This window comes from Rhea pennata, chromosome 9 (genome assembly GCF_028389875.1).
Source record: "Rhea pennata isolate bPtePen1 chromosome 9, bPtePen1.pri, whole genome shotgun sequence".
Classification (NCBI taxonomy): Eukaryota; Metazoa; Chordata; class Aves; order Rheiformes; family Rheidae; genus Rhea; species Rhea pennata.
The window spans coordinates 2,091,589-2,117,707 of NC_084671.1; the positions used below are offsets into that span (position 1 = coordinate 2,091,589).

The following is a 26,119-nucleotide window of genomic DNA, read 5'->3' on the forward strand; positions in this document are numbered from 1 at the left end:
TATTTCAAAACATTTACGGAAAAAGAGAGTGAAAAAGCCCATAGCTCAGAGGAGAGACCCAATGGCACTGCTTCTCTCCTCCCCAGTTTCTTTCTAACTGGGATACAGTCAGGAAATGGCTATTTTCTCGAGAACCAGAACAGCCCAAGATTACTTCATTCCCCTCGCTGCCGCTCAGCTGCTGCCGAGGAGAACAAGAAGTTTTGCCCAGAGATGTTTCCATATTAGCCTTACTGGAGAGCAGCGGTGCAGCTGCGAGAACAGCAGTGTTCGGCCATGTCCCCCTCCTTTGGTCACAGGCCATTTACTTTGGCTTCAGGTTCAGGTGTCTCAGGGTGAACCTGGCTGGCTGCAGCTGGCTGGACTAGTGGGCTACACTGACAGACACTTATGCCCCAGAGGTCTCAGATACACCTTTGCTTGGCTTGCAGGAGAGCGTTCTCTGAGCAGTAACACCCCACGCAGCTTGTCTCCTCCTCCTCGGCAGGAGTGGAGAGACGACTGGCCCTGCTGTGGCAGCTACCCTTGCTCCAGGCCCTTCCAACAACAACATCACTTCAGAGTTTGGTGCTGCACTTAAATGCTCAAAGAGCTTCCCTATGGCCCATCCTGCTGAGTTCAGCTCGGGGGCAGCAGCAGTTGTCAGAAGAAGAGTAAGAAAAAGCTGGTGATATTTCTTCAGATATTCCAGGCATGCTGCTGTGAGATTCAGGGCTGGTGACTCCTCAGGCAGGAGGACCTGGGAGAGCAGAAGAGCCAGACTGCATCCAGCCAGCTTCTTGAAGCTTCCTTCCCACTTTAAGTTCTTGATCCAGTGCAAGAACCCCCCCGGGTATGGAAAGGTGCAACAAAGTGTATCCAGGAACATGCCCTGATGTGCCCTGGTTTGACGTTCTGAGAGGACACAAGATGGACAAAATGATGATAGTATTGCTCTGCATGGAGCTGGGCCAGGCATTATAAGGACATGAATCAAACTTGAAAGAAACTCTATGAACCTCTCCATCCAGTGAAAAATCTCTTTAGTCGCTGTAATGAGTCAGTAGATCAGAAGAAAGGCAAACATCATTGAAAGACCAATGCAGCAATCTTTCTTACACTTACCTTTCCACTCTGTAATAGTGGAAATAATCTGAAACAAGACACTTATTTTAGGAGGGGGACTGCATGGTACAAGCCTAATTGGGGAGACTTATCTCATCCTTATGCTACATCTTGAAAATTTCAGTGACTCCATTGTGAAAATGTGGCACTTCGCTGCTGCATAAACTAAGATAGCAAACAAAGAACAAGAGAACAGAACTACCAACGGCTTACGAATGTCAGTGATTCTCTTGCAAGGCTACTCAGCAAAGGACTATCTTTAGGGTCACAGGGGGCTCATAAGGTAGTCACCATGTCTCTCTTCTGACACAGCATGAGTCAACACAAAGAATTCTGACATTAGTTTTTATAATGTAGCCTGTGTGTACTTTGATAAAGAACTATGAAGCAACCAAAAGGAAATCTGTGAGGATGTACATCTGGAAATACTTTACTTTTGGCACATTTTAAGCAGCGTAGTATAAATATTTTCTGTGGCACGAACATACTGCTCAGTGATACATGACATTCTTTCTATAAGCTAGGTATTCATTGCAAAATCCTTGCACACACATATCAGGCCAAATCCAGATCTTTATCTGTTACAGTGATGTAAATCTGAAAATATTTCTCAGACTTTATCCTGGAATAACTCATTGATGTAATATACTCTTCTCCAGATTTGCAAAATGCTTTACCAAATTAGAAGAAAATGTATAAATTCATTTATTCTGAATTAGCCCAGTGTCACAGCCCAGGGTAAAACGCTGAGCAATTGTGGAACAGTTGTTACAATATTGGCTTCACTGTGGTTCCTGCTTACTTCAACAGGATACAACCCTACTTTCCCCTATGTGCTTATACAGCACAGAAGTTCCTTGATTCTGATAAGGCCGTTTAGACTATACTGGAACATGACTCATAAAATCTGAATACAATATAAGACTTTGATACAGCATTTATATCAACACATTTCAAAAAATTTATATGTAAAGATAAATACTATGTTTATCAAAACAACCACACATCTACAGCTTTACTGGAAGAAGAATATTATTAACAACTACATTTTTTTTTCAAATCATTTGTAATATTTTAAGTTCCATTAATAAAAGGAAGAACTCACTGAAAGTAAAAATTCAGAGTACTACAGAAGGTTGTTCTGTCAAGCAAAATTGTTATTAAGTCATGTTTGGAATCTACTGCACGAGGCTCCTCTAGTTAGCATTTTGGGGAATGTACAAGTTGAAAGAAATCTTCCTTACAGTAGACTTAGATCTTGCTCCCAGAAAACTTGATGGGACTTTTCTGAGTAAATTCAGTGGAAGTTTTACTAGAAATAAATTCAGGCTCTGTATTAATAAGCAAAACCAAATCAGAGAACATAAACCTAGCAGCATGCTGCACAGACCAGCACTGAACTTTAAAGTCTTTTAAACATTTCAGATGTAGTACATTTACTTGACTGTCTTCAACTTCTGAAGGATATTACATAACCTACAACTCCCAGAGTTTCCAAAGTTCAATTTGCTACTTAATTCATTAAATCGGTAAAGATCTGTATCTTATTTTCCAGTTCAACTACTTTGGGAACTCGAAGATACTATTACTGTCACAAAATGATGAAATTTCCCAAAATAGGCCAAATGCTAGTATCTAAAAAACAGTAGGATTATGCAACCAAGACACCAGAGAGTAATCACATTTCCAGGGTGTTGGACTATTTTGTAGTATTTATACATATGATGCACTATATCTAATTCTACCCATGAAAAAACGTTCTTTTCTAAGCTCTTTATTCACCCCAAACTCTTTTACACTCAACCAGCTCTGACTTTTGACTAGCAGCTTTTGGCAGGGACACAAGTTAAGCCACTACTAACAGAAAGACAGTTCTAATGCCTTCAGATGACTCAGGCTAGGATTCAAAAGCAGCTAAAATACTTAGTGCAAGCTCCAATGTATCTAAGTAAAACTAGCCCATAAGCTGGGTCTCAGATTTGGGGATCCCCTACTCTCCTTGCAAGCCACAGTAGGAATTCCCAGTTCAGTGCAGAATTATCTTTGAATTTCAGAAGGTGTTCTTAACAAAACCCCTGGTTTTAAATCAGCCATAACCTTAGTAAATTAATCTTACTCAGTCAGACATTTTTATGCTTAAAATATTCTGAGAGAAAATATTTTAAAATCATATTTGACAATTCATTTCATCCAATTTAGCTGGATGAAGACGTTCAGGAATAAATAGATACTTGTTTTAAAAACCTACAGAATTCTCTTCTAAGAAGCCTGATTAATAGCTTTAAAATGGCATTCCCCAAAATCCTTGAGACAGTAAACAGCTTTGACTGAGTAATCTTTTAAACTGATGGGGGTAACTAAAAACGCACGTGCAAATGATCGTTCCCATAAAATCCAACTCCGTGTTTAACTAGGTGACTTTCCAAGTGGCTGCCAAACAGCCCATAACGGCAGCTAATTTGAATCTACAGTTTGAAGCTGTTCATGTGAGTAGGAAAAAATCCATATGTACCATCACTCGTTTTCATCGCTTCGGGAACAATTCCCACAAGGCGTGTAGGAGGGATTAGAGAACAAGCCTGGAGGCCTTTCAAAGCACAGTACAGAGTAACACCATGAATCTGCTGCAGAGCTCGAAAACATAATAGTTGGTGAACATTTTTCAATCCCCCCGCAAGCTGAGCACCTCATATAAAAGAGAGGTCAGATGCACACGCTACAAACAGCCATATGGTCATCCAACAGAAGAGGACCTGGCGTGTTAGTGAGCGCAAATGCTCGGAAGAACCCAGAGCTAAGGCAAACAACCTTAACCACAGTCCTCAAAGCACAAAGTATTTATTTGTTTATTCTCAAGCCAGTAGACAGAAGCAAGGAAGAGATGTTGGTTTGATTCTCTAAGTCAGCGTAAAAATGCCATCACCATTACTGGCAATAGAATCAGGCCTAATCTCTCATTTCTAAGGACAATGTAACTTGTATAGTGTTAGATGTACTGTGTGAGAGACAAGAAGCAATGAGGAAAAAGAGAAAAAAAGAAAGGAGGGGAGAAGGGCAGGGTAAGGGAAAAAAGTTTTGGTTTTCACTATATGAGTACAGCAAAGATTTGTTATAGCTCTTGCAGAGATCTTTGCAGAACAGTTCCAAAAGTCAGTGTGAAATTCTTTCGCCACTCTTTCTCTCCAGAGAAAAAGTGCTTTACCTTTTGGTGTGGAAATGTAGACTGGATCATGGCAGTTTCAAAACTGTGCGTCCCCCTGAGCTGCGTCTTCTCCCACAGGGCCTTAAGGACTTGCACAGGATTACTGTGTATGGACAAGGGTTCTGCGAACAAGCTCTGAAGAAAATATTGAAAACAGTATTTCAAACATTTTTTTACTTGGTCATTAATAAACAGCATCTTGTTCTTATTTCATAATGAGACTGTCATGCAAATAATCAGCAATTAGTTCATTTCTCTCTAAGGAGTTATGATAAATCCATATGCATACAATTAGACAAATCCCAAAATACTTCATTTGCTATTAGGGGAGTTTTCTTATAGTACATTATATGTCTTTAAGATCCTTGGCTCACTGATGATTATATATCAATTACTACCATACACAGCAAGTTGCATGTCATATTTGTATTTAAATGCTCATTTAACAAAATGTTAACAGAGCTGGCTTCTATAAGCTAGATGTACATCTCAGTGACATTTTTTTTTTATCCATTAATGTAGAGATGATTAGCACCATTATATCTTTGCATATGCTTAGTATGCGCCTTACTGCAACTCTTGGTCCTTGTAGGGGAAACAGTAATTGTGCGATTATTGCTCATGAGCACACTGGATTACGCTGCGACTGCACTGGGATAAAATGCAAGAGAATAAAACTGCACAGAATATGCTCAATGCAGCTTTTACTGCTACAATACCAGAAGTTTCATCTCCTGAACATTCACAAAACAAGGTGAAACAGCACAAGGTGAAACCTATCTGAGGTTGGGTGTGATTGACTCAGAAGTGAGCGCTGCTCTTGCCCCAGGCGGCAGGCGCAGAAATCGCCGGCGGGCCCGGGCTGCCGCGTGCCTCCAGCCGGCCTCTGCGGCGAGGCGGCCTGGAGAAACTGAGGCAGCTCCTGCCAAGCACGTGCAAACTCTGAAAGCTTGTTAAGTAAATTTGGCAGGATTATGCAGGGATGGCAAAACTCTTTCACAAGCAACACTGTCCTAACAAATTTCTTCCTCCTGCTTCGAAGCACGTAGACACAAGACCTATTGAGAGAAACGGTCACCAGAAATTTTTAACATGGCCAAGGCAATGCATTTTTTCCAGCTATGCTGTCAGAAACAGCTGGATCGTTTTGTCCAAATTAAAATAAAAAACAGTCAGCTCGAGGCAACCACCTGGCATGGGAAAATTGCAGCCCAGTTAGTTAGTGTTTGGCAAATTTATGAACGACTATAAGCAAGGTATTATAAAAGGACACGTCAGGCAATCATTGTTAGATGGGGCTGCCATACGGGCATAAAGCTTTCACACCTGACAAGAGAAATTAAACCGTAAATCAAGTGGCATTAGAGAATGATTTTAATGAACAAATCTGTGAAAACAAGCATCTCATCTGTAGAGTATTTTCTCTAAGATCATCCCTTATTCTACCTCCATTCTTTTTGTTAACAATCATTTAGAAAATTTCTCTCTCAGATCCATATAATAGATCTTAATGGAAACGTTCTTCTCTTCCCAGTGGCCAAAAGCTACTCTGCTGAAAACACAGTAATAATTTGTAGTTTCACAACTTCCACCCAAGCATTTTGAAACATGATATAACTATTCACTATTCACTTAATATTTTTTAAATTAAATGGGAAGCAGGGTCATGAAATTAAGGATCTGCTCTGGAGACATGAGAGAAAAACTCCCTCTTCCTGCATTCTAGAAAAGTAAAAGTTATGTCAAAGAGAATATAGAATGACTGGCAAAAAAAGATGAATAAAAATATGGTAACTTATATGGACATTCTTAGAAATCATATATTATTCTTTTGACTATGAATCTTTGACAAATCTGCTGAAAGCTACATTTTTATCACTGGTCTTTCATTTAACTTATTATTAACACACTATAAATATATTTTATGTCAAATTTATCTCCTGTGCAATTTCACAGACTTAAATAACATTTATCCTGTGAATTTAGCACACTGTATTTAATTTAATCATAATTTTATTTGCAGTACGTAAAAGCTTTGGGATTTCAAACAAAGGAAAAGCATAAATTGTCTTACATTAAACATCATACTGATGCATAGCAGGTTTGAACACTCAGTGCAACGCAAGAGGCACCATAATTTTTCCGTAAAAGAGCATATAAAATGCTGCATTTACAGTGTGTTTGCAAAGACACAAAACCAAACCGCATTGTTTTGCGCCCGTCCCACTGAAGCCAATGGCAAGTTCGCTGCGGGCCCCTCGGCCCCAGTCAGGTTCGGGACGTGCAGGAGCACGAGCGCAGTCGGAGCACTTCAGAAGCAGCGTGTGAGCACGCCGGCAGGAGCCGGCTCTCAGCCAGGAGCTCAGAGAAGAGACAAAGCGCACAAAAGGCCGCTAAGAGGCACGAGGAGCAGCTCCCAGGCACCCAGCGGCGAGCGGGTGGACCTGGGTGCTGCGGTGGGCGCCAGCGGCCTGCAGGCCCCCCCCCAGACAAGTGCCCCTGGCCCGGGGAGCGAGCGGTCTCCGGCTGGGTGCTCGGGGACCCTGAGCGAGGCCGCCGTCTCCGCCAGCCCTTCCCCGGGACCTGCCCGGGAGCCCGCGCAGCTTCTCCTGCAGCAGCGGCCAGCAACAGCGAGCGTGGGCAGGACGGGGGACCCCCCTCCGGGTGGGAACGGCAGCCTCGCAGGGAGCCTCGCCTGCAGGAGCAGTGTTGCCTCCTGGGCACCTGCTCCGTAAGCCTCTCCTCCTGCCCAGAGGGGTGACAGCCCCTGCGGGTTTATAGGGCTCAGTACAGCGGATTATACCCCTAGACCATTGCAAACAGTCCTACTTTGCGCAATAGCCCACTCAGAAGGTCAATACCCCCAAAAAGGGAGACTAAAGCAAGAGCAAGCAGCATCGGCACACAAACTCGTGAGACTGTAGCATGCCCAAAGCGAAGGCTCCAAAAGAGCAGCTGTAACTGGACAAACGCAGTTACTCAGCGCAGGGCAGAGAAAACCACGTGAAGCAGAGGGGGCCGGCAGCCCGTCCCCGGGTCCGGAGGAGGCCAGGCCCAGCAGGGGCACGCGGGCCCGGGGCAGGGAGGAACAGCATGCAGAGCAATGGGGGAGAAAAGTAATACGTCCCCTGTGAGCTGGAAAACATGTGAAGCTTAATAGTCCCAATAAAAAAATGGGACAGACAGGGCCAAATTCATGGTAATCTGCGAAGGGGTTACAGGGAGAGGTTTTTAAATGACAAATGTATCAGGAAAAGGCTAGGCATGAGGGATTAAAGGTGGAATCAGTGATTGAATTGTCAGTACAATGATTCAAAACATAAACCACAAGCAGAGCAGAGGTCATTTTGTTAATACACAGCACCAGAGCCAGCAGAGACCGTACAGCGACGAGCAAAAAATGCTAACTCTACCAGTATATAGCTTTTGTTTCTGCTTCTCCTTCCTCATTTTTGTGCATTTTAATATTTTTGTCCATATTTTTCAACATATGTTTACCTCACTCACATCAGAAATAAAACAGGAAAGGTACATTCTAAAGATAATTCCCCTTTTCTATCTGGTCTTTGTTAAATTCAACCCCTCTCTCCCAGGTTTTCATTTATAGAGTACCTCCTTTATTTTTCCTTTTCACAATGTCTTCTTCTCATTGCAGTTTCTCCTTCTGCTCTCTCTCTCTACTTCGTTTTCTCTATTCCTTCTCTATTCCTCCCCTCCATATTTCTCTATTCTGCCTCTATTCCTCCCCTGTCAGCACCACTCAGCTTGTCTCCTGACCATCATCTTTCCTTATCTACTAGAAAACATGAGTCCCTTAACACTCCTCACATCTCACACTGTAGGTACTGCCAGTTCAGCCAGAGCAGATCACCCATCAGAGGCACAAGAACAGGTTTACACGTCCTAGAGAGGTGCCTCCAAAGCTGCAGGAGCTGCTGCAAGCCTTGCTTATCCTTAAGCACTCAAAAAGTCTCATTGATCTCAACAGATCTAATTTCAGTGCATCAAGAGATGCTCACTCGAACACTATGCTGGGCCAGATTCTCAACTGGTATTCAGATATTTCATTTATTATTAAAAGCAGTGCTACTGCAGCAACACTTTGACACTATGAATATAACCATGGCCAGGTTTACAGGGAGAAGCAGTCAGCATCTTCTGTTAGACCAGCTGCTGGAAAACCAGACAAGCTTTAGGTCTCACAACCTCCCCTATGAAGGTGCTAAAAAAGTACCACATACAAAGCCTGATACGCTAAGCACAGCGTACACTCCTACCCCTGAGGGCTCTGACCGCTTTCTTCCTCCGGCCTTTGCCCCTTCCTCATTCAACAGCCATCCTCATCCATCCCAGAAGAGCCCTCTCCTCCCTGTGGCCTGTTCCCCGCGCATTACAACCACAAATTCACGGCAGGAATATGCTGCCTTTGCTATACATCCGCTGCACTGCACAGACACGATGCTAAGGGTGGCACTTAGCCTCTCCTCACTTACCGTCCCTCATGATTACCTTCAAGACACATTTATTTCTAGGAACAAATACAGGGAAGAATGACTGGACCTATTAAATTCACAGCATAACTCATCTTAAATGCTTTAAATTTCAGGTAGACCCTCTGTATTTCTAAGTTTCCAATAGGATGGGATAAACTGCAATGACCAGCGCTAAATAGACTAAGAAACTGAACCTCACTATTTTAAAACAAAACCTTTGTGTTTCATCTTGAACTGTGAATGGAGGTTTTTCTCTTACAATTAAATACTATTTGTAATCTATTAAGAAATTCCATGTATAGCCAATTAATGGTCTTTAATTGAAAATAACATTAAATGTAACAAAATATCTTTACAACTGGTAAAGAACACCACTGATCTGATTTGAAAATCCAGTAAAAAGAATCACAGCAGGGGCTGAAACCTTCAGCTCCACCTAAAATCTATGGAATTGATTTTGTTCCCGTACAAACCAACTGCATTTTTTCTGTTCATTTGCAAGGAAACAGGACTACACTTTGGGCTTACTGTAGGTTTTGCCTGAATAAGGACAATAAGGTTTGGCCCCACATTTTTTTCCCCCCCTCAGATTTTTTACTCTCTGCAGACAGTTTTAAGTTGTTATATTTAATAGAAATCCTGAAAAATTGCAAAATCATGTCAACCTACTGTAATGCACCCTGAGCAGTGAGTTTAATAATAAAGCTGCCTACTTGTGAAATATCACAAGGGTCACAAAAACTCACATTATAGCACTGTGGATTATAAACATATTTGAACAGATTAACCATTAAAACATTTTCTTCCAAGTATAAAGTTACAATATAGAGGTGCCACTAATTTGTATTGCACACACCTGCTGAAAGAGAAACATGATATGGATCCATAGCGAAGGCTGTTGGCTGATGAGAGTAAAACTGGATTTACTGTATAGGCAGTAATGGCCCTTCAGGGGACAGCTGAAGAACAACTTTGCTACACAACTTCTAACAGTATCTAGAAATAAATATACATAATATTAAAATCAACTACATAAAAGAAATAAATCCAACCATCCATTATTAGTATATGTGCAATCACACACTACTTGTGGATATATTTCCACCCAGTGTTTGAAATAATCTGATCACGCTCCCATTTATCAAGCGTACATACAACATTCTTGGTTAACTTCTGCTGTGTTCAGAAGGGCATTACTGCATCTGTGCCCTTAAATATAGGCCGTGTAACAGTACTAGAGAAATTTTATCCTTTATCACTATAAATCTTACGCAGTTGTTTACACCCAAACACAGAAGATACACAATACAGACAGTGCACAATAAGGCCGTTAGCATTTTTCTTCTTCATGTTTTAAGTTCCTCATGTACTCTATATGTGCTGTTTCACTTATTAAACCAGACAGATGTGTCAAAACTGTTCATCACTTGTTGGAAAAAACATCCCATATTAGGAAGTAGCCACATGTGGCCTGACATTTATGAAATTCATACGGGGTTCTTACTCAGATAAAAGCTGGTTTCTCTATGAATTGAACCCTGTTAAGGAATGCAGTGTTCACTTCCTAACTAGAAAACAACTCTTAAGTCGTTGCTAAAAGCAGCATTATTTCCCTCACTTTGTAATGGATTCTCCATGAGCCAAAGTTGCATAAATGGATTTGCAATATTGCTATACGTTTGCTGTTTGCTCTACAGGCCATCTTCTGTACTGCTGCCCAGCATCACGTGTGCTTCTCAGTCGCACACGTGTCGCTTCTCGGCCCATCCAACTCCTCGCGCGCGCAGCACCAGCGCGTCCGCCTGCCCCTGCCCGCGCAGGGATGCTCTCGGTGCTGCGCCGCGGCGCGCCCGCCTGCCCCTGCCCGGGCAGGGATGCTCTCGGTGCCGCGCCGCGGCGCGTCCGCCTGCCCCTGCCCGGGCAGGGATGCTCTCGGTGCCGCGCCGCGGCGCGTCCGCCTGCCCCTGCCCGGGCAGGGATGCTCTCGGTGCCGCGCCGCGGCGCGTCCGCCTGCCCCTGCCCGCGCAGGGATGCTCTCGGTGCCGCGCCGCGGCGCGTCCGCCTGCCCCTGCCCGCGCAGGGATGCTCTCGGTGCTGCGCTGCTGCGGTCTGCACACGCCGCTTACCAAGTGCGCACACTGTGTAGTTCTGGTTGAAATACTTTACTCCTGAATGCTGCCTCCTAAACCAGGGTGCTGGCATACTTTGCAGCCGTTCGCTAATTGAGAGGCACAACATGCAAGGGAAAGGGATCGCTGCTCCTGGCTGTCTTCAGGGGAAGACGCTCAAACCAGAGACGAAGCATGGGGGCAGGTGCTGGCACGGCCACTCTTGCTACTGTGGCCGCAGGCTTTGCAGCAAAGAACACAACGGAAAAGGCCTGGAACTCTAACAGGACAAAGACCAAAAATGCACTTAATTAGATGCTGGGAAATTTGGACTATGTACATTCATAACTATGAATAAGTATCATCCACTAAACAGACAGGTTTTCTTCAGAAAGGCAGTGTGACTCATAGTCCCAACCTCAGTGCACTATTAACAAGAGAGAGTGTTTCTAATTCTCACTGCTCTGTCAAATACTATCTACTTATGTCATCAGTGATCATGCCATTTATAGATTAAAAAAAATTGCAGGTTACCTGCAATCTGAAAGTGTCCATCAGGATCAGATGCTGAGTACAAAAGGTTGTATACTGCATATCATAATTTTACCAATTCTAAACCTACTGTGCTGTTTTTAATTGGAAATAAAGGCCTTTGAAATGCATGCATCTGTTTTTGCAAATATGGAACTCATTTTTTTTGCCTTGATTAACTACTCATGATAACAGCACGAAAGGCATAACCTAATCAGATCTCTTTATTAACTTGAAATAGCAGTATCTTTTTATAACCCCTTGGAACAGGAACAAGCAGCTCTCCAAAGTAAAAAAGCTTGGAAAACAAAAGAGAAATTCTTAACTGAGGACCATGATGCAAAATACAGGGGATAGTTGCACTCTCTTCGTACAGCTGGACAGTGGAACAACCAACCCTGCCAGCTGCTGCCACACTTATTTCCTGGCTAAAGGCTGAAAAAGCAGACAGACAGAAAAGCATTCCTCCTGCGCTGGCTGATGAGCCCACTAGACAGACCCATATGCAGACCTGCTGTTCCTGACCTCTCCTGAGGACCTGTCCTGCCAACACCTGCAACGTCAATGCAAAAGCATTTTAGCATTTTCAAGGCAAACAAAGAGCATGCATATTCTCTCGTGGAGCCACTCAGCCAGGTCTCTCTACGCAGCATCGACAAAACGAATTGCGTATTTAAGAATGCTGACCTGGGCCAGCTGGAAAGAGGCACATTACTCAGAACCTCGTGCTATCCTGGTGAGTCACAATGCAATGAAGGTGTAGGAATAAAACGCTGTAAGAAAACATTCTAACTGGAAAAATGAACTGAAACTTTTTGAAAATGTGACTAATGGGAGATGGTTTAAATAGCATATCCTTCTGGATCTACTGACAATGAGAGCCAGCAAAAAGGAAGACTATCAGAACGTAGATAATCTTGAAATACTTGTTTTTAACAGTTTTCATCTAACCAAGATGCGAAAGCATAGAAATGTAATAAACTCAGTATTTCACATAAAAAAATAGCATATGAGAAATGACTAAACCAGAGTTACAGAAAGACCAATGAATTAGGTTGTTCCTGAACACGCAGAAAATTCAAAACTTGGAATGGGGGAATCCACTTAACTCTGGGTAAGCAGCCAGACTGCTATTAAGATCTGGGACACAGAACTTCAGAAGCTGGATATCAGAAGCCACTTTATTATGTTTTGACAAAGCTATTTGAAATTGCCAAAAAAGTCATTCACTAACAAGCTGGGGCAGTAGACTGCATTGAAATTCCAAAATAACATAGGAGAAAAGATCTGAGACATTAAAAAAAAGCACAGAAAGATTAAAGTTGGAGTCGACAAAAAACAGTAGAAGTACAACACATGCTGTGGGGAAAAAAACACAAGCCAAGGCAATGCTTAATATTTGGAAGTGAATGAAGAGTGAAAATGGATTATACAGACTGTAGATAAATGGATGACAACAGCACTTCTTTCTCAGAGGAACACTTACAAGGTATGACCAACAACATTGCAGCAGATGGATTATCTGAAAACCAATGGGGTGTACATTAATCTTTAATCATCGGCAGGTACACAAACCAAGATGGGACCAGAAAGAGTGATACTGAAAGGAAAAAGAAAAAAAAAAGCCACAGGCACAGGAAGGTCTGAGGGTAAAACAAAGTGGTGAACTTTCCTCTCAGAGAAGGAGTACTTGAACTAAATCAAAATGATATTGAGCAAAACAGAATGACAAAATATCATCTAGTTCACTGCACTTTAAAGAGACAAAAATTACCCAGACCAGCCCTGACTCTCCTTATGTATGGGCAAGCAAACAAGCAAACATGTCCGTATTTGTCCCAAGAGAGTGCATTTAGCTGAAGACAATTTTGAAGACATCTCTTTGGCTGTGAGACAGATTAAAAGAGGAACTGAACTGGGGCCATTATTCTTGGCTTCAGAGAACATACTGAAATAAGAGTCCTGCTAAATTCTGCTAAACTGAGATAATAATTCTGAAAGAAAACCAACTTAGATGTAGATCACAGAAATATCACACTCATAAGCAACATGCCCCCACTCTCCCATCGCAGGAAAAAGATAGGGCATAAAATCCACTATTTTTGAAACAGTAAGGAAAAACTGAGTTTAACCTAACTATGCAACCAGCAACCTGACAGTGTTCATGTTCAATATTAAAAAAGAGTATAAGAAACTGAAGTGGTTAATTAGAGAGGCCTTAAGTCCCGGGACATACTAAAGCACAAAAACTAAAGGATGCCTCCAAGGCAGTTGTTCACAGAATGTTCTTCCAAAAGTACAGTCCAAACTAAAGACCCCTGGTTTAAGCATCATAGATGCTAAAAAAAACCCCAAAAACAAACAAAAAACTCTTTATTTCATTACACTCAAACGGAAGTGGAAGTTTGTCTTTATTTCACTCACATGAAAAGTTTAGTTTATGGTCACTGCCAGCACTCTCAGCTAGCAGTGACCATAAACCAATACTGCCACCACTAAAAGGAGCTGGCTTCAACGCTTTCCTCTGCTGTGAGCACAGCAGTTATTTCTTCCGTTACAAATGTATAAATTGACAAGAAACCTGGGACACATTTAAAGGGTGCCAGCAAACACTGGAGTGCATTAAACAACTGCACAAGACAACAAAGTCCAGGGCTAAATTTCTTGTCAATCACATCGAGGCCACACCAGTCTGACGAAAGCACGCCGGCGCCTGCGCACACAGGAGTCATTATGCCTACTAGCAGAGCACAGCAAAACTGCAGACTCTTGCTCTGGTCGGCAGTCAAGGAAGAACTCAGTCCTAGCTAGGATTTTGTTTAATATGACTGAAGGAAATTCCTAAGTGCCACAGGGAAAAAAAAAAAAAGGTTGGAAAGGCTATATGGAGGCAACACAAAAATCTACAAAATTGTTCAGCAAGGCATTCTCAAAGATTTTGAGAAAAAAACTAATGCTGATAATACATGCCAAAATTAAAATTTAGCTCAAGTGTTGGAGTCCTTGCTGGCTGCACAAAAAGTTATCCTTGAAAAGAAAAAGTCTTCATTTGTCAAGACCACCAAAAAGTCTTGCTTATCAGATAATCTTCAAACATTTACTATAATATCAGTGATTACTTGTAGCTAGACTTTTTTGCTACATTTGATAAGCTGAATATGGCAATGTCTGGTAACAAGACAAAGTGTACTAGGTATGTATTTTAATGGTTTGCATGAAATTCCAGTTTCAACGTGTAACAGCCAATCTCTGCTCCCCAGAGATCCCCAGTGGAAAGTGATATTTAGGTAATAAACTCTTCCTAAAAAAGACTAAGATGACTGTGACCCATATTTAGCACTGCTGCATTCAAATGCAAACCAAAATGTCAGTATTTTGGCAATTTTCCCTCTCATGTAGCAGTTTCAGTCTCTGACTGTGCACTGTATCTCTCCGCAGCACATAGTAATAACATTCACTAGACATTTTGACAGAACTAGTACAAAATTGCCCTTTTCTATCTTATTCAGTGATCCCAAGGAACCTTATTTAGGCCTCAAAATGTCTATTACAGCAGGTCTTTTCTGTTTTACCTTGAATATAAGTGAGAAACAGAAAAGTGGAAGGATCATTTAGGTGCAAAGCAGGGAGTGCAACACAACTTTGTGCACACTTGTGCTCACACAAATTTTAACACAGAATGAAAAAGGTGCTTTTTAAATCACTATTATTTATAAATGACATATAATTATGTACTCAATATGATAAGTAGTTTAAGATGTATTTTTTGCTTTTCTAAAACACATGTATGTGAAAATGGCTAAACTTTAAGCAAGCTACGTTGCATACTTTTTCCAGTCCCTCATTGCAATGTTATATATAACACTATGAACCCTGTGCAATCCCAACTGATTTCAGAGGAATTAAAGCAGAGCTAATACAACATAGCAAGATCTATCTACACCTGTGAAACTTTAAGACAGTCATTTCTACTCCAAACAAGTCACAGAGTTTGCACTTGGGAATGCATAGCAGCTTGCATCAGGGTACCTCACCTAACAGGGAACAAATCTGGAGGCTTAGTTAGGAAACAGGAGCAAAAAAACTGATAGACCACTTGCAGGCTTAAGATAGAGTGAAAAAAAATTCAAATTCCCACTACAAGAAGTTATATGCATAATTGAGAAAAATCCTTTAATATTGTACAAAGCAGTCGACATAAAAATAGGAAAGGGACCTGCAAGGCCTGCACAGCTGGGTAACGTATGCTCCACACGAATGGCAGCACAGGAATCCCTTCTGGTGCAGTGGTGTAACCTTTAAGGCTTACGAGTTCAGGACAGGTGAGGGCTAGAAGTATAGCCAATAAATCCACTGTTCATACAGGTCCTATGCTCAATCTTTGTTTCAGTGTCTGAACCAGGGAAGAATCCCTGGGGGAAGGGAAAAGAAACCAGTCTCAGTCTACAAAGGTGGAGACAACTTTGTTTCCTGAATCTCTATGTAATTCCCCATGTGGAAACACGTAATCATTCACTCCAACTTTGCCTGGTAAGGAAAGATGAATTCTGTCCTGAAGAAACTTTCAGGATAACAGTGGGATACAATACATGTGAGATTTCTGTCAACAAAACTTAATAGCTCTGTAACAGTTTCCCCAGCACATAGCAAATCTTGGCAAGTGCCAGTAATTCAATGTTGACTTAAGATTCTTTTGATGTGATTTAAAGCAATGAAGTCCAAATTACAGCAAAGATGGATCTGCAACTCTTTAAAATAATTGGTCAAAAGTATGTAAGGGAAGAAGGAAGGAAAAAATTAACTAATTTCCCTGAGGACATTAAGCCTATAACATTGGTCACATTTAAGCTACACATTTACAGACTCTAGAATTAGTTCTGTGCTTTAAAAACTATTGTCACTTCTAAAAGTAGAAAGTAAATTTAAAGCAGTGTGTTTATGCCAACTTCTAGCTCACTTAGTAACCTGTCCCATCTGACCTAAATTAGGATTATGGAAACACTATCTCAACTATTGTATTTTTGACTCTAATTGTACTTCTATATTAACTCGACTCATAGAGGCTTTAAATGTGAGGAAAAATACACAAAAAAATAGAGATATACTTGTCTTACAACTATTTTAAGAATGTTAGCTTATGGAGCTGGACGATGCATACAGTTGTCTGTCTTGGACCAAGAAAATTCCTTGCATATGTCAATACGCCAAAAGACATTGCAATAGGAGTAAAGGATAAAACAACGTAACATCAGGTACATCTTCACTGTAGCATTAACTAAGAATAGGCAGTCTCATGCAAATGCATGCGGTGCCTTGGTCTGAATGCGAGTCACCACCACATCCATGCTGCTATCGTATCACTCGCGTGAAAAATGAGGCTGTCACGGATCTGGGTGCTGCTGTACCCTGAACCATGCTCTGACTTTCTCAGAGACAGTTATGGGACATTTTGTGGTTTTGCCACTCATTTTAGTAATGACAGAGAAACAGTGGGAAGGCACAGCCCCATTTCTCCGTACGCGGGCTGCCAGGCCGTGCCTGCACTGCAAGGTGGAAAGCTTGCTAGTCTGAATGCTCTCAGCACTGCTGTACCCAAGGATGGGCCAGCGAGCTCCAGTGCAAAGCGGTTTTATTAGGTGAGAAGCCTGCGTATGTTGATTAGGTTTTCGTTCAGGGTAAGCACCAACTCAGAAGCCAAATTAACTAGGCAAAGAAGGAGAGGTCATAGTTTTGCTTCAACTCATTAGCAGCAAAGAAATACCTACTGCTGCCAAACACCCAGGATAATAAACTGAGCAGAGAGAGCAATTGCTGTTTTTACCCCATTACTATGAATTATCCCTACGCTCAAGCACACAGGAGCAAACCAAAAATGAGATGTTGTAGAGCTCTGTGCATCCTTTCACCACGGGGCTCCTCATCTCCACCTCCCCATGGTCATTGCACCCACTCAGGCTCCTCCACCAGTGACAGCAGCTGCTGCGAGACTCGGACATATCTCCTCCTTAGAGAGGCCTAAAGGAGGAGTTCTCCTTCTCCACCTTGGCTTCAACTTGGGTTACAAGATTTCGAGCAGCACAAAGAAAATATTTCAAAACATAAAGAACATGCTGAAGGCAATACAAAGCGTTTTTTATATATATATATATATGTGTGTGTGTGTGTATATATATATATATGCGTATATATATATATATATATATATACACACACACACTTATATAAATCTCCTAGTGCCCCAGATTTCATTGACTGATTAAGCTCCCAAGAAAATGCAACTTCCGGTCAAGAAATGACTTGTTTTTCTACAAGAATAAGGGAATAGGTGTTGGAATTTTGAAATTAACTACTCAGTGGTTGTGCTTGGGAAAAAGAACAAACTATGAACGCAAGAATTCATCAGCAGAGATTCTGCTTGTTTACCTCAGCTTAATATGTTGGAGTAAACAGTAGGTGCATAATCACTGATCTGGGGAACAATTCATGCATTATTTGGTTTAGACAGGTAATCCTTCACTCTTCAATAAAATTTCCTAAAAGGAGTAAAAGTATGCTCATAAATTCTGCCAGATAGAATCAAAACAACCCATAAACATACAAGCGAATAATAAGAAATAGATACAACTTTTTAAATTTCAGTTTTAAATCATGGACTTCCTCAGCCTGATCTCTTCACTTTTGATTAAAGATGAGTATACAAACTATAGATATGTTTAAAGGAAAAAAAAAGTAAATTTGAAACAATTAGCCTTAAGAAACAACATTTTTTTTTTGTTTTGATTTTGAACACAACCAGCTTTGCAATCTGATGGCTTATTACATCTGCCACAACTGAGACTAATAGGTTTCATGTCCAGTACATAACATCCCCAGTAACATAAATGTTACTGAAGGAGATATTATAATGGGGTCTGGACAGTCACTGCAATGCACTTAGCACACCAGGCTCAGCAAATTTGAGTGGCAAAAGCCACCTTAGAGAATATACAGACTTGCTAACTTCATAAAATGCTCTACCTTCCTTCCTTCACCATCAGGGTAATGCAAAGATGATGTCATTTGAGACGGCACAGCAGTAATCTCCATTACACTGTCCCATCTTCAGAAGCAAAGGCGCTTCTGTAAAGAAGTACAAACTGTAGGGAGCCTGTCAGACCTGCGTAGGAGAACAGGGCACAGGGAAAGTGTCCTTCTTCTGCAGTCCCATGGCTGGCTGTCTCCTTCTGTGACAACCCTTAGCTGCCTCTGATCAGCAAGCAGGAAGCTCCCGGCTCCAGCAGATGGCTGCTGGACTCCTCTCCTCCACACCAGGGCAGACATCTGACCCTCCCAACCTCAGACAGTCTCTTAGGATTCATTCCCTGCACCCTGACTGCTCTCCTGGTGAAATCTGGCTTTTCTCTCTGAATCTTAAACCAAAGATGGGGCTGGACCAAGCAGCCAAAGTAGAGACGTCCTAGCAGCTGTGAAAGCTTCTGGAGGAATATATAGACCTGTCCTGGTCTGACCCACCTACTGAATCACAGAAGTAAAACTTCTTTGGTTTGGGTTTTTTCTCTAGGAGAGTGATAATAAATCCTCAAAGGAAACCTATCAGTTACCACATAAATGCATCTGGAGATCAGTTTATTTCTCAGTGTTTAAACAGATGCTTCCAAATTAGGTGTAAAAGGCACATAATTTGCTATTATCACATATGAGATGGCAGCAAGTTATGAGTGTGCTTGTGTTCCTATTACGCTCCCTGTTGAGCTGGGAATTTCTCTGGAATTTGATGATCCAGACCATTGCAAACTGGATCACCATTCTGTGAGTTAGCACTTCCATTTTCACAGTGTATTCTCACATTTGGGATGAATTTGAAAGTTAATACCAGTTCTATATAATAAAATGCCAACAAATATTTTTTGGCATAGCAAAAACACAGTTGATTTCTGGAAACATTGGCCTGAGTCTATGCAACTTTGCGGTCACACTGAATTAGCAGATGCTCATATGTTCTAAATCAATGTTTGGCTTATGGAATGCTTAAATTTATCAGAACAGTGCAGAGGCAAGCACTGCAGGGGAGCAATGATCTTTTCCATCTACTCTATCATATGGTACTAATTATCTCTCAATAGAGCATAAAACATAACAACAACCAGATTTAGGGCCAGCATACTGCAACCTGTTTCCACTGCCACTGCTGTCTTTTCGAGAGTCCTGTCATTAATCCTACAAACTGTTTGCTGTTTATATTTCTTCCTATAGAGCAACAGGGAGCCAGGAATGACTTACTGCTACAAAATGATTATAATATTATTTTTCATTGAACGGCGCTGCCTTTTGAAATTGATTCTGATGTGGCTTCAATGGCCAAGAATTGTATGATATTTTATATCTCCCTGAGCTCTAGCCTTTTAAAGAAGAATTTAAGCAGGCTAGAGATGTGCAAATCCTTCAGTATATTCTATATACATATTTTATCAAATATGTTCTTTCTGATGCCTCACTTTACACACCTGTTAACTCCAATGGTTTAAACTGTAGGCATTAATGGTGACATTTTTATCCCAAAGAGCAACTAGAGTGGAAACAGGGAATTGTCCTCAAATCATAAACAAACAACAGCAGCAGTACAGATGCCTGTCCATGAACCATTTGACAGCAGTCACTCCCAGAGACAGACTGCGTGGGCCATGTGCTTGATCCATAACTCCTAAAAGTGAAACAAGAAGAACAAGTCACCTGACATGCAGGGTTCAAGATAAGAACTGTGAGACTGGAACTGTTGGAGGCCACTAGATGACAGAGAACTTTGGGCCAGATGGAGAAGTAATCAGGGCAAACAATATAAAAGAGAGCAGCATTTGTTCCCAGATGGATTGCTGTGGCACTCCTAAAGCCAGCTCCAACAGGTCACACCACCACCATCATCTAATCCTGGAATGTCATCTTTCATCTACACCTTTCAAAGCAACTTACTGAAACCATCCCTATTTCTCCACAAAAAAAAAAAAAAAAAAAAAAAAAAAAAAAAAAAAAGATAAAGGATCTCTTAAAAGGCACACTGTACTGTCAGTGGAGAAACTGCAAATGCAACAGAGGGATCTTAAATATAGGTCCTCCTTCATAATCGTTAGAATTCCGAAGACATCGAGGTGGTGCAATTTCTGCCTAATGTACGCTTAAAACTAATAACGAAACTGAGGAGCATTCTGGAAGTTATTATAGATACGCCACTCTGGGCCTCTGCCGTCAGCAGTATCTCAGAAGTACTGATAAGATACCAGATCACAAACCATGTGAAAAAAATATGAACTGATGAAAACCACTTTGCCTAGTTCCATGAAAGCTAAAGCATTTGACAAATACGGCGGCAATTTTTTCAAGAAAAGGATTCACAGGATTAAAAGGACTGAAGTGACAAACAAAAAAGAATGTCTCAGATGTCTTAAGGTATGGTAGAGATGAGAATCTGGGCAAACTGGTTCAAACTAAACAAGAACTGAAACCAAGTGTGAGCTCCAAACTGAAACAAGCTCCAGTAAAAAGATTTTTTTTGGTTTCAGATACCTTCCTTCTGCCCCCTTTTAAATCCTCTATCAATCTGCAGTGCTAGAGCCAAAAGACTCACTTATGCAAATATTCACATGCACGTGGTAAGCTGCTGTATCTTGTCTGTTCTTGAGAACACCCTCAGCTTGGCCATTTTTTTAGCCTAAGTCCCAGTCTTAACAGCACTTCTGCTGTATAATCATCATGCAGTTCACAACCTTCCTCGGCCTGAAGCACACACAATCTAAATGGGACAACACACCTGAGGACATGTCAATTCTTCAAAGTGTATAGAGGTACCTTCAAATAAACTGTTGCAGACTGACATCTTACACTGGCTATAGATCCACCCTCAGTTTTTAACCTGTAAAATCTAACACTTGACTCAATAATATATAGATTTTGAAATACGGTATAAAAAAGTATTATAGCCCATAGAGACCGAGAAACAGCACTGAATGAGCTTGTAAATCAATGAGACTACAAAATGCACCCTATCAGGCAAAAATATTTTGCAAGGTCTATGAAATATATACCAAATGTCTGAATCAATAGCAAAAAAAAATTGTGCAAAATACAGACAATGATACATAGCAAGGGATGTAATCAAAGACATGCAAGGGGACTCAAGTGGTCATTAGATCTGTCCCTTACCCATGCTCACAGTCATAAGTAAATACCTACGACATTCCAGTAGCAGTAGTATAGCTGAATGATGGTCTAAGGACTGAGTAAGGTAAGGTTCAGAAGAAGTAAAATCTGCTATTAAACCAACTAAGGTACTTGGAAAAAACAAACTTATTTATGCCACCAACTCTTCTTTAGATCTGCCAAACCTATAAGCCTTGCCAACATTAGCCCTGACAGACGTCTGTTTAACATGCTTTTAGAAGTCCCCGCACCCTCCTCTGGCAATGCATCCTTGCCGTTCTATTAGAGAGCTTTTTCTACTGTTGAAGCTGAATCTTTCTTTGAATTTGAAAACATTATTTCTTGTCCTGTCCAGCACGGGCTGTTGCTTTTACAGTTTTGCACATAACTGAAAACTGTTATCATGTCCTCTTCCAGTTTTCTCCTTTTTAGGTTAAGCAACTCAGTAGTTTCAATACTTCTCGTAACTCATGTTTCCTTGGCCTCTGAGCACCCTCCTTTCTTTCCCTCTGTATCCTTCAGTGTTCCTGCAGTACCTGCAGGGCAGGTTTTCCAACATATAAATGGATCAAATAAAATGATGTCACTTCATAAGCAGTTGCCCTGCAATGGTCATATTATAGAAGAATGCTGGAATGGCAACTCTGATTCAAGTCACAAAATCCCACCAGTATCTAGCTAGCAATGGGTAAGTGAAAGGGAAGTTTAAGTGAGGAGTATAAGAACAGAATAAACATACAGCAATAATTTCCCTTCTGCTCTTCTCGTACTTCCACACTGACATGCAGCTTGGGCATTTCCAGGGTCAGAGGTGATGCAGCTTTTAATAACCCTCAAGTGTACCTAATCCAAGAATCTGCCTAATCGCTTTTGAAACCAGGTACCCTTTCAACATAATGACCTGTAGCAATAAGCCCTGCCATTTAATTTCATGTTAAGAGATACCTATTTTGTGTATTTTGAACTTGCTTCTTGACAACTTCATTGTATGTTTTCTTGTAGCTATATTAGGACGGACAGTGAGCTACCATGCTCAATTAATCTTCTCTGCATCAGTCGTGATTTTATAGATATCTCTTTTCCAGACTGTGCAGTCCCAGTCCATTTCATTTTTCTTCACACAGAAGTCTCCGATTATCCTTGTAACCCTTCTCTGTGACAGGTCTACTTTGTCCTTCAAGATTCAGGCCTCAATGAATGTAGACAATGAAATAATGATGTTATAATGATGTCCCTTTTTTTCCTTAATAATTCTTATTTTGTCCATTTGCTTTTTTGTCTGCTACTGAGCACTCGACTGATTGTCACCTGTCATTCTGTAAACCAGTTAGTGTCTGGAAAACCTTCTGCAAATTCCTAGTTTTCATTCTTATATATACATATCTATATCTATCTATATGTATTTTCATTCTTATATATACATATCTATATCTATCTATATGTATATAGATAGATAGATATACATATAATATATCTTTCCATATATTAGAATTTCTACTCACAGGTCTGACAGGAGCCACATGGTCTGATTTTTTGTGTATCAAAAAGCATGCAAGTTTCATCTGTTCCAGTTAATAAGTCATCACAGCACACTTTTTAGGATGGATGATTTCCAGTCTCATTTTTAAGAGATGAGGAATCCCTCATGTTCACAGATAGTCTGCCCAAAGCTTAGATAACTTCAGCATTAAAAATACAGGCATGATTCCAAATCCTGTGTAAGCGAACTGAACAGAATTTGGCCCATTATTAATTAGAAATTCTTACAGCTTACACTGACTCTGTTGATGTGCATATAAGCTGCATTTTAAAAGCCCAGGAAAGGCATGACTAGGTGGTATTTTGGTAAATCTGGACTCTCCATTATTAGCAGCCTGCAGCACTATTTTCTTGCAACACATCTACTCATTCTTTCTTTCAACTGTTCTATTTCAGGATGGGAGTTTGCTCTGAAGTGCCTATTTCCCACTCCGTCTTTCACATATTAGATTTTCAATTAAAAAATCCCTATATCACCTACATAAAATTAGCCACCTACATACATTTTTAAATACCTTTGTATTTTCTAAACATCTTCTTTCAAAAGGAAAACAGATACATTTGAACGAGCCTTGGTGGTGTGCAGGAATCACAGAAGTCCAATAACTGCCAAGCTTTTGATTGACTGGTGTGTGTGTAATATCTGAAATACTAACAAAGCTGTTCCCTGTGTAACGAGATGGACTGCATTTCTCTGAGTGCATTCAGAATGAGTCACATAAATTTTGCATTCTGCACATGTGTCCCTACTCAAAGAATTTCCTTAAGAATGTCTGTTGAGAACTTCCAGGAAATTACAATAGTTTGAATAAATTTTGAAATATCTACATGCTTATAATATGATCATATAGGTATTTTAGAAAGAGAATTGAGCAATATATTTAAAAATATTCAGCACATTATGTTCAATTTATGCAAGAACATGGCAATCAGCTCTTCAAGCCATATTATTCACTCTCCAATTTCCCCTGTAATTTTATGATGCAAAAGTTATACTCCTACCTAATTGTACCAAACAGCTATTTCCAATTATAAAATTGGCCCTTGAGATTTTTCTCAGAAATTTCTGTACAAACACAAGCTTTAAAATACATCTCTCTACAAATGTATTATCTCTTTATGGGTGAGAACTGCTTTTCAACTTCTTGATCATTGAAAAATTAAACAGACAGTAAGATACTTGATGGATGTAATACTACATAAAATCAGTGCCTAAGAGATGACATTCTGAGTGCCTGGAAATTCATTTAATTCTTTGATTCAGCTACTCTTTATGTGAGCCTCGAATTGTTGGGCTATAAATCACTCACATCTACCACCAAGATGCACATAGATTCATGTTAAAGTAAGTCACTGCTGCTCAGTGTCAGCAAGAATCTCACAACCCAACCTAAATAATTTTACTTTGACATAGAGTAACAAAGATCTATCTTGCATTTCCACATAGTAATCTTTCACATACTTGAAAACAAGTATCCACCCTTACGAAAGCAAAAGACATTAAAATAATCTCAAGAAAGCAGTGAGGCATGCTCCAACCCAAAACAGAGCACCAGGCTTCTCATTCTGTTGTCTTCAAGGAGCTTTTTTATCAGGCCTGGAATACGCTGAACTGAGATTCTTGACCTGCATCATCTCTGGTCTAAGTCAACTTGTCTTGAAGGTTAACTGTTCAATAATGTCATGTTAATGAAGCAGACCCAGAGCTGGTAGACCAACCCAACAGGTGAAGAAGGAAGCTTAAGTATTAGCATATGCTATAAATTCCTCTCTGCATTCGCACATATGTCTACATGGTCAAGTACAAACCATGATATGTGTATTCTACTGCATTCCAGCTTTCCAGGACCGTTTAACATAGACCTGGAGCTGGCTCATAGGCAGAAGGAGAAAGGCAGAAAGGGCACATTCCCCTTTTGCATCTGACCTGTAGACATGCCCCACAGGTTTTCACAACACTAGCTAACAAATACGGCCCTTTAGCTCACTTTTTGACAGGTCATGCTCTTTTCTGGAGAGTTCTGTTTTGCCTCCCTGTACAACAGCCAAAGAACAATCATCGCAATCACTTTCAGGGTAGTCTGGGATATGTGAGGCTGCACTATGTCTCTGAAGAAAAAGAACAAAAGTTTTGAAAGGTTTTAAAATACTGCCATTCATAAGTGGTATTTTTGTATAAAAATAATGTTCCTCCCCAACCATGAGCTCTGTGCTAGAGGATCTTGGCTGCCCATTTGACTGAATTCTGTGATATGACTTTCACCGTTGTGTTAAAGTTCTTCTAATCTAAAAATTCCAGACTTCTTACCTTCAATAATACACTGATCAGGGATAGGAATTTTCTTCCCCATTTCCATGACATATGCTTTCACTTTACTCAGGTTTTCCTTTAAGTGCATGTAGAGCTTATCCTGGTATTCCATAGGATTCTTTATTGTCTCTGTACTTCCTTCATGGACCTTTTCTTTAGCAGATTCTGGCAAATTTTCTGATTCTGTGTAATCGATACTTTGGTGAGAAACCAAAGAATTTCCCAGTTGCATTTCTTCAGTGTCAACACTAAAAGGCAATTTATCATTTTCTTGGCTAACGTAGATCTCAGTAAAGGAGATACCAGCACTTATGTCCCCATTCTCTTGGTCTTGTCCGTTGTCTGAGTTTACCACCTTCATGCGGACTGCATGCAAAGCAAGACTTTTGGATCTGGAAAGCGTTAAGGAAAGGAACAATGTTTTGCAACAGAGGTAACATAGAACAAAACATGCTGAACAATCAGACAGGAAAGTCATCTAAACATGTGCTCTCCCAAGTTACATCTATACAGCTGTTCCAGAAAGCAGAATTTGGGGCTAATGTAGCTAGAGGTAAATACCTTTTGATAAATATGCTTTTCCTATAGGAGATCTCAAGCCACAGATTTAACAAGCAAATGAAACCAAATAATACCCATA

General features: G+C 40.7%; 1 protein-coding gene across 2 annotated transcripts in view; it reads right to left on the reverse strand.

Annotated features, from left to right (window-relative positions):
* The window catches only part of VEPH1 (ventricular zone expressed PH domain containing 1), an 86,766-nt gene that overhangs the window by 19,692 nt on the left and 40,955 nt on the right, over nt 1–26,119 (reverse strand). The window contains exons 8-10 of one of the 2 annotated variants that reach the window (XM_062582492.1): nt 25,477–25,871; nt 9,656–9,795; nt 4,307–4,441 (exon numbers count right to left, since the gene is read on the reverse strand). In XM_062582492.1, coding sequence (XP_062438476.1) covers nt 4,307–4,441; nt 9,656–9,795; nt 25,477–25,871 — 670 coding nt within the window. The remainder of the gene's footprint in view (nt 1–4,306; nt 4,442–9,655; nt 9,796–25,476; nt 25,872–26,119) is intronic. The other variant, XM_062582493.1, reaches the window with a different exon arrangement.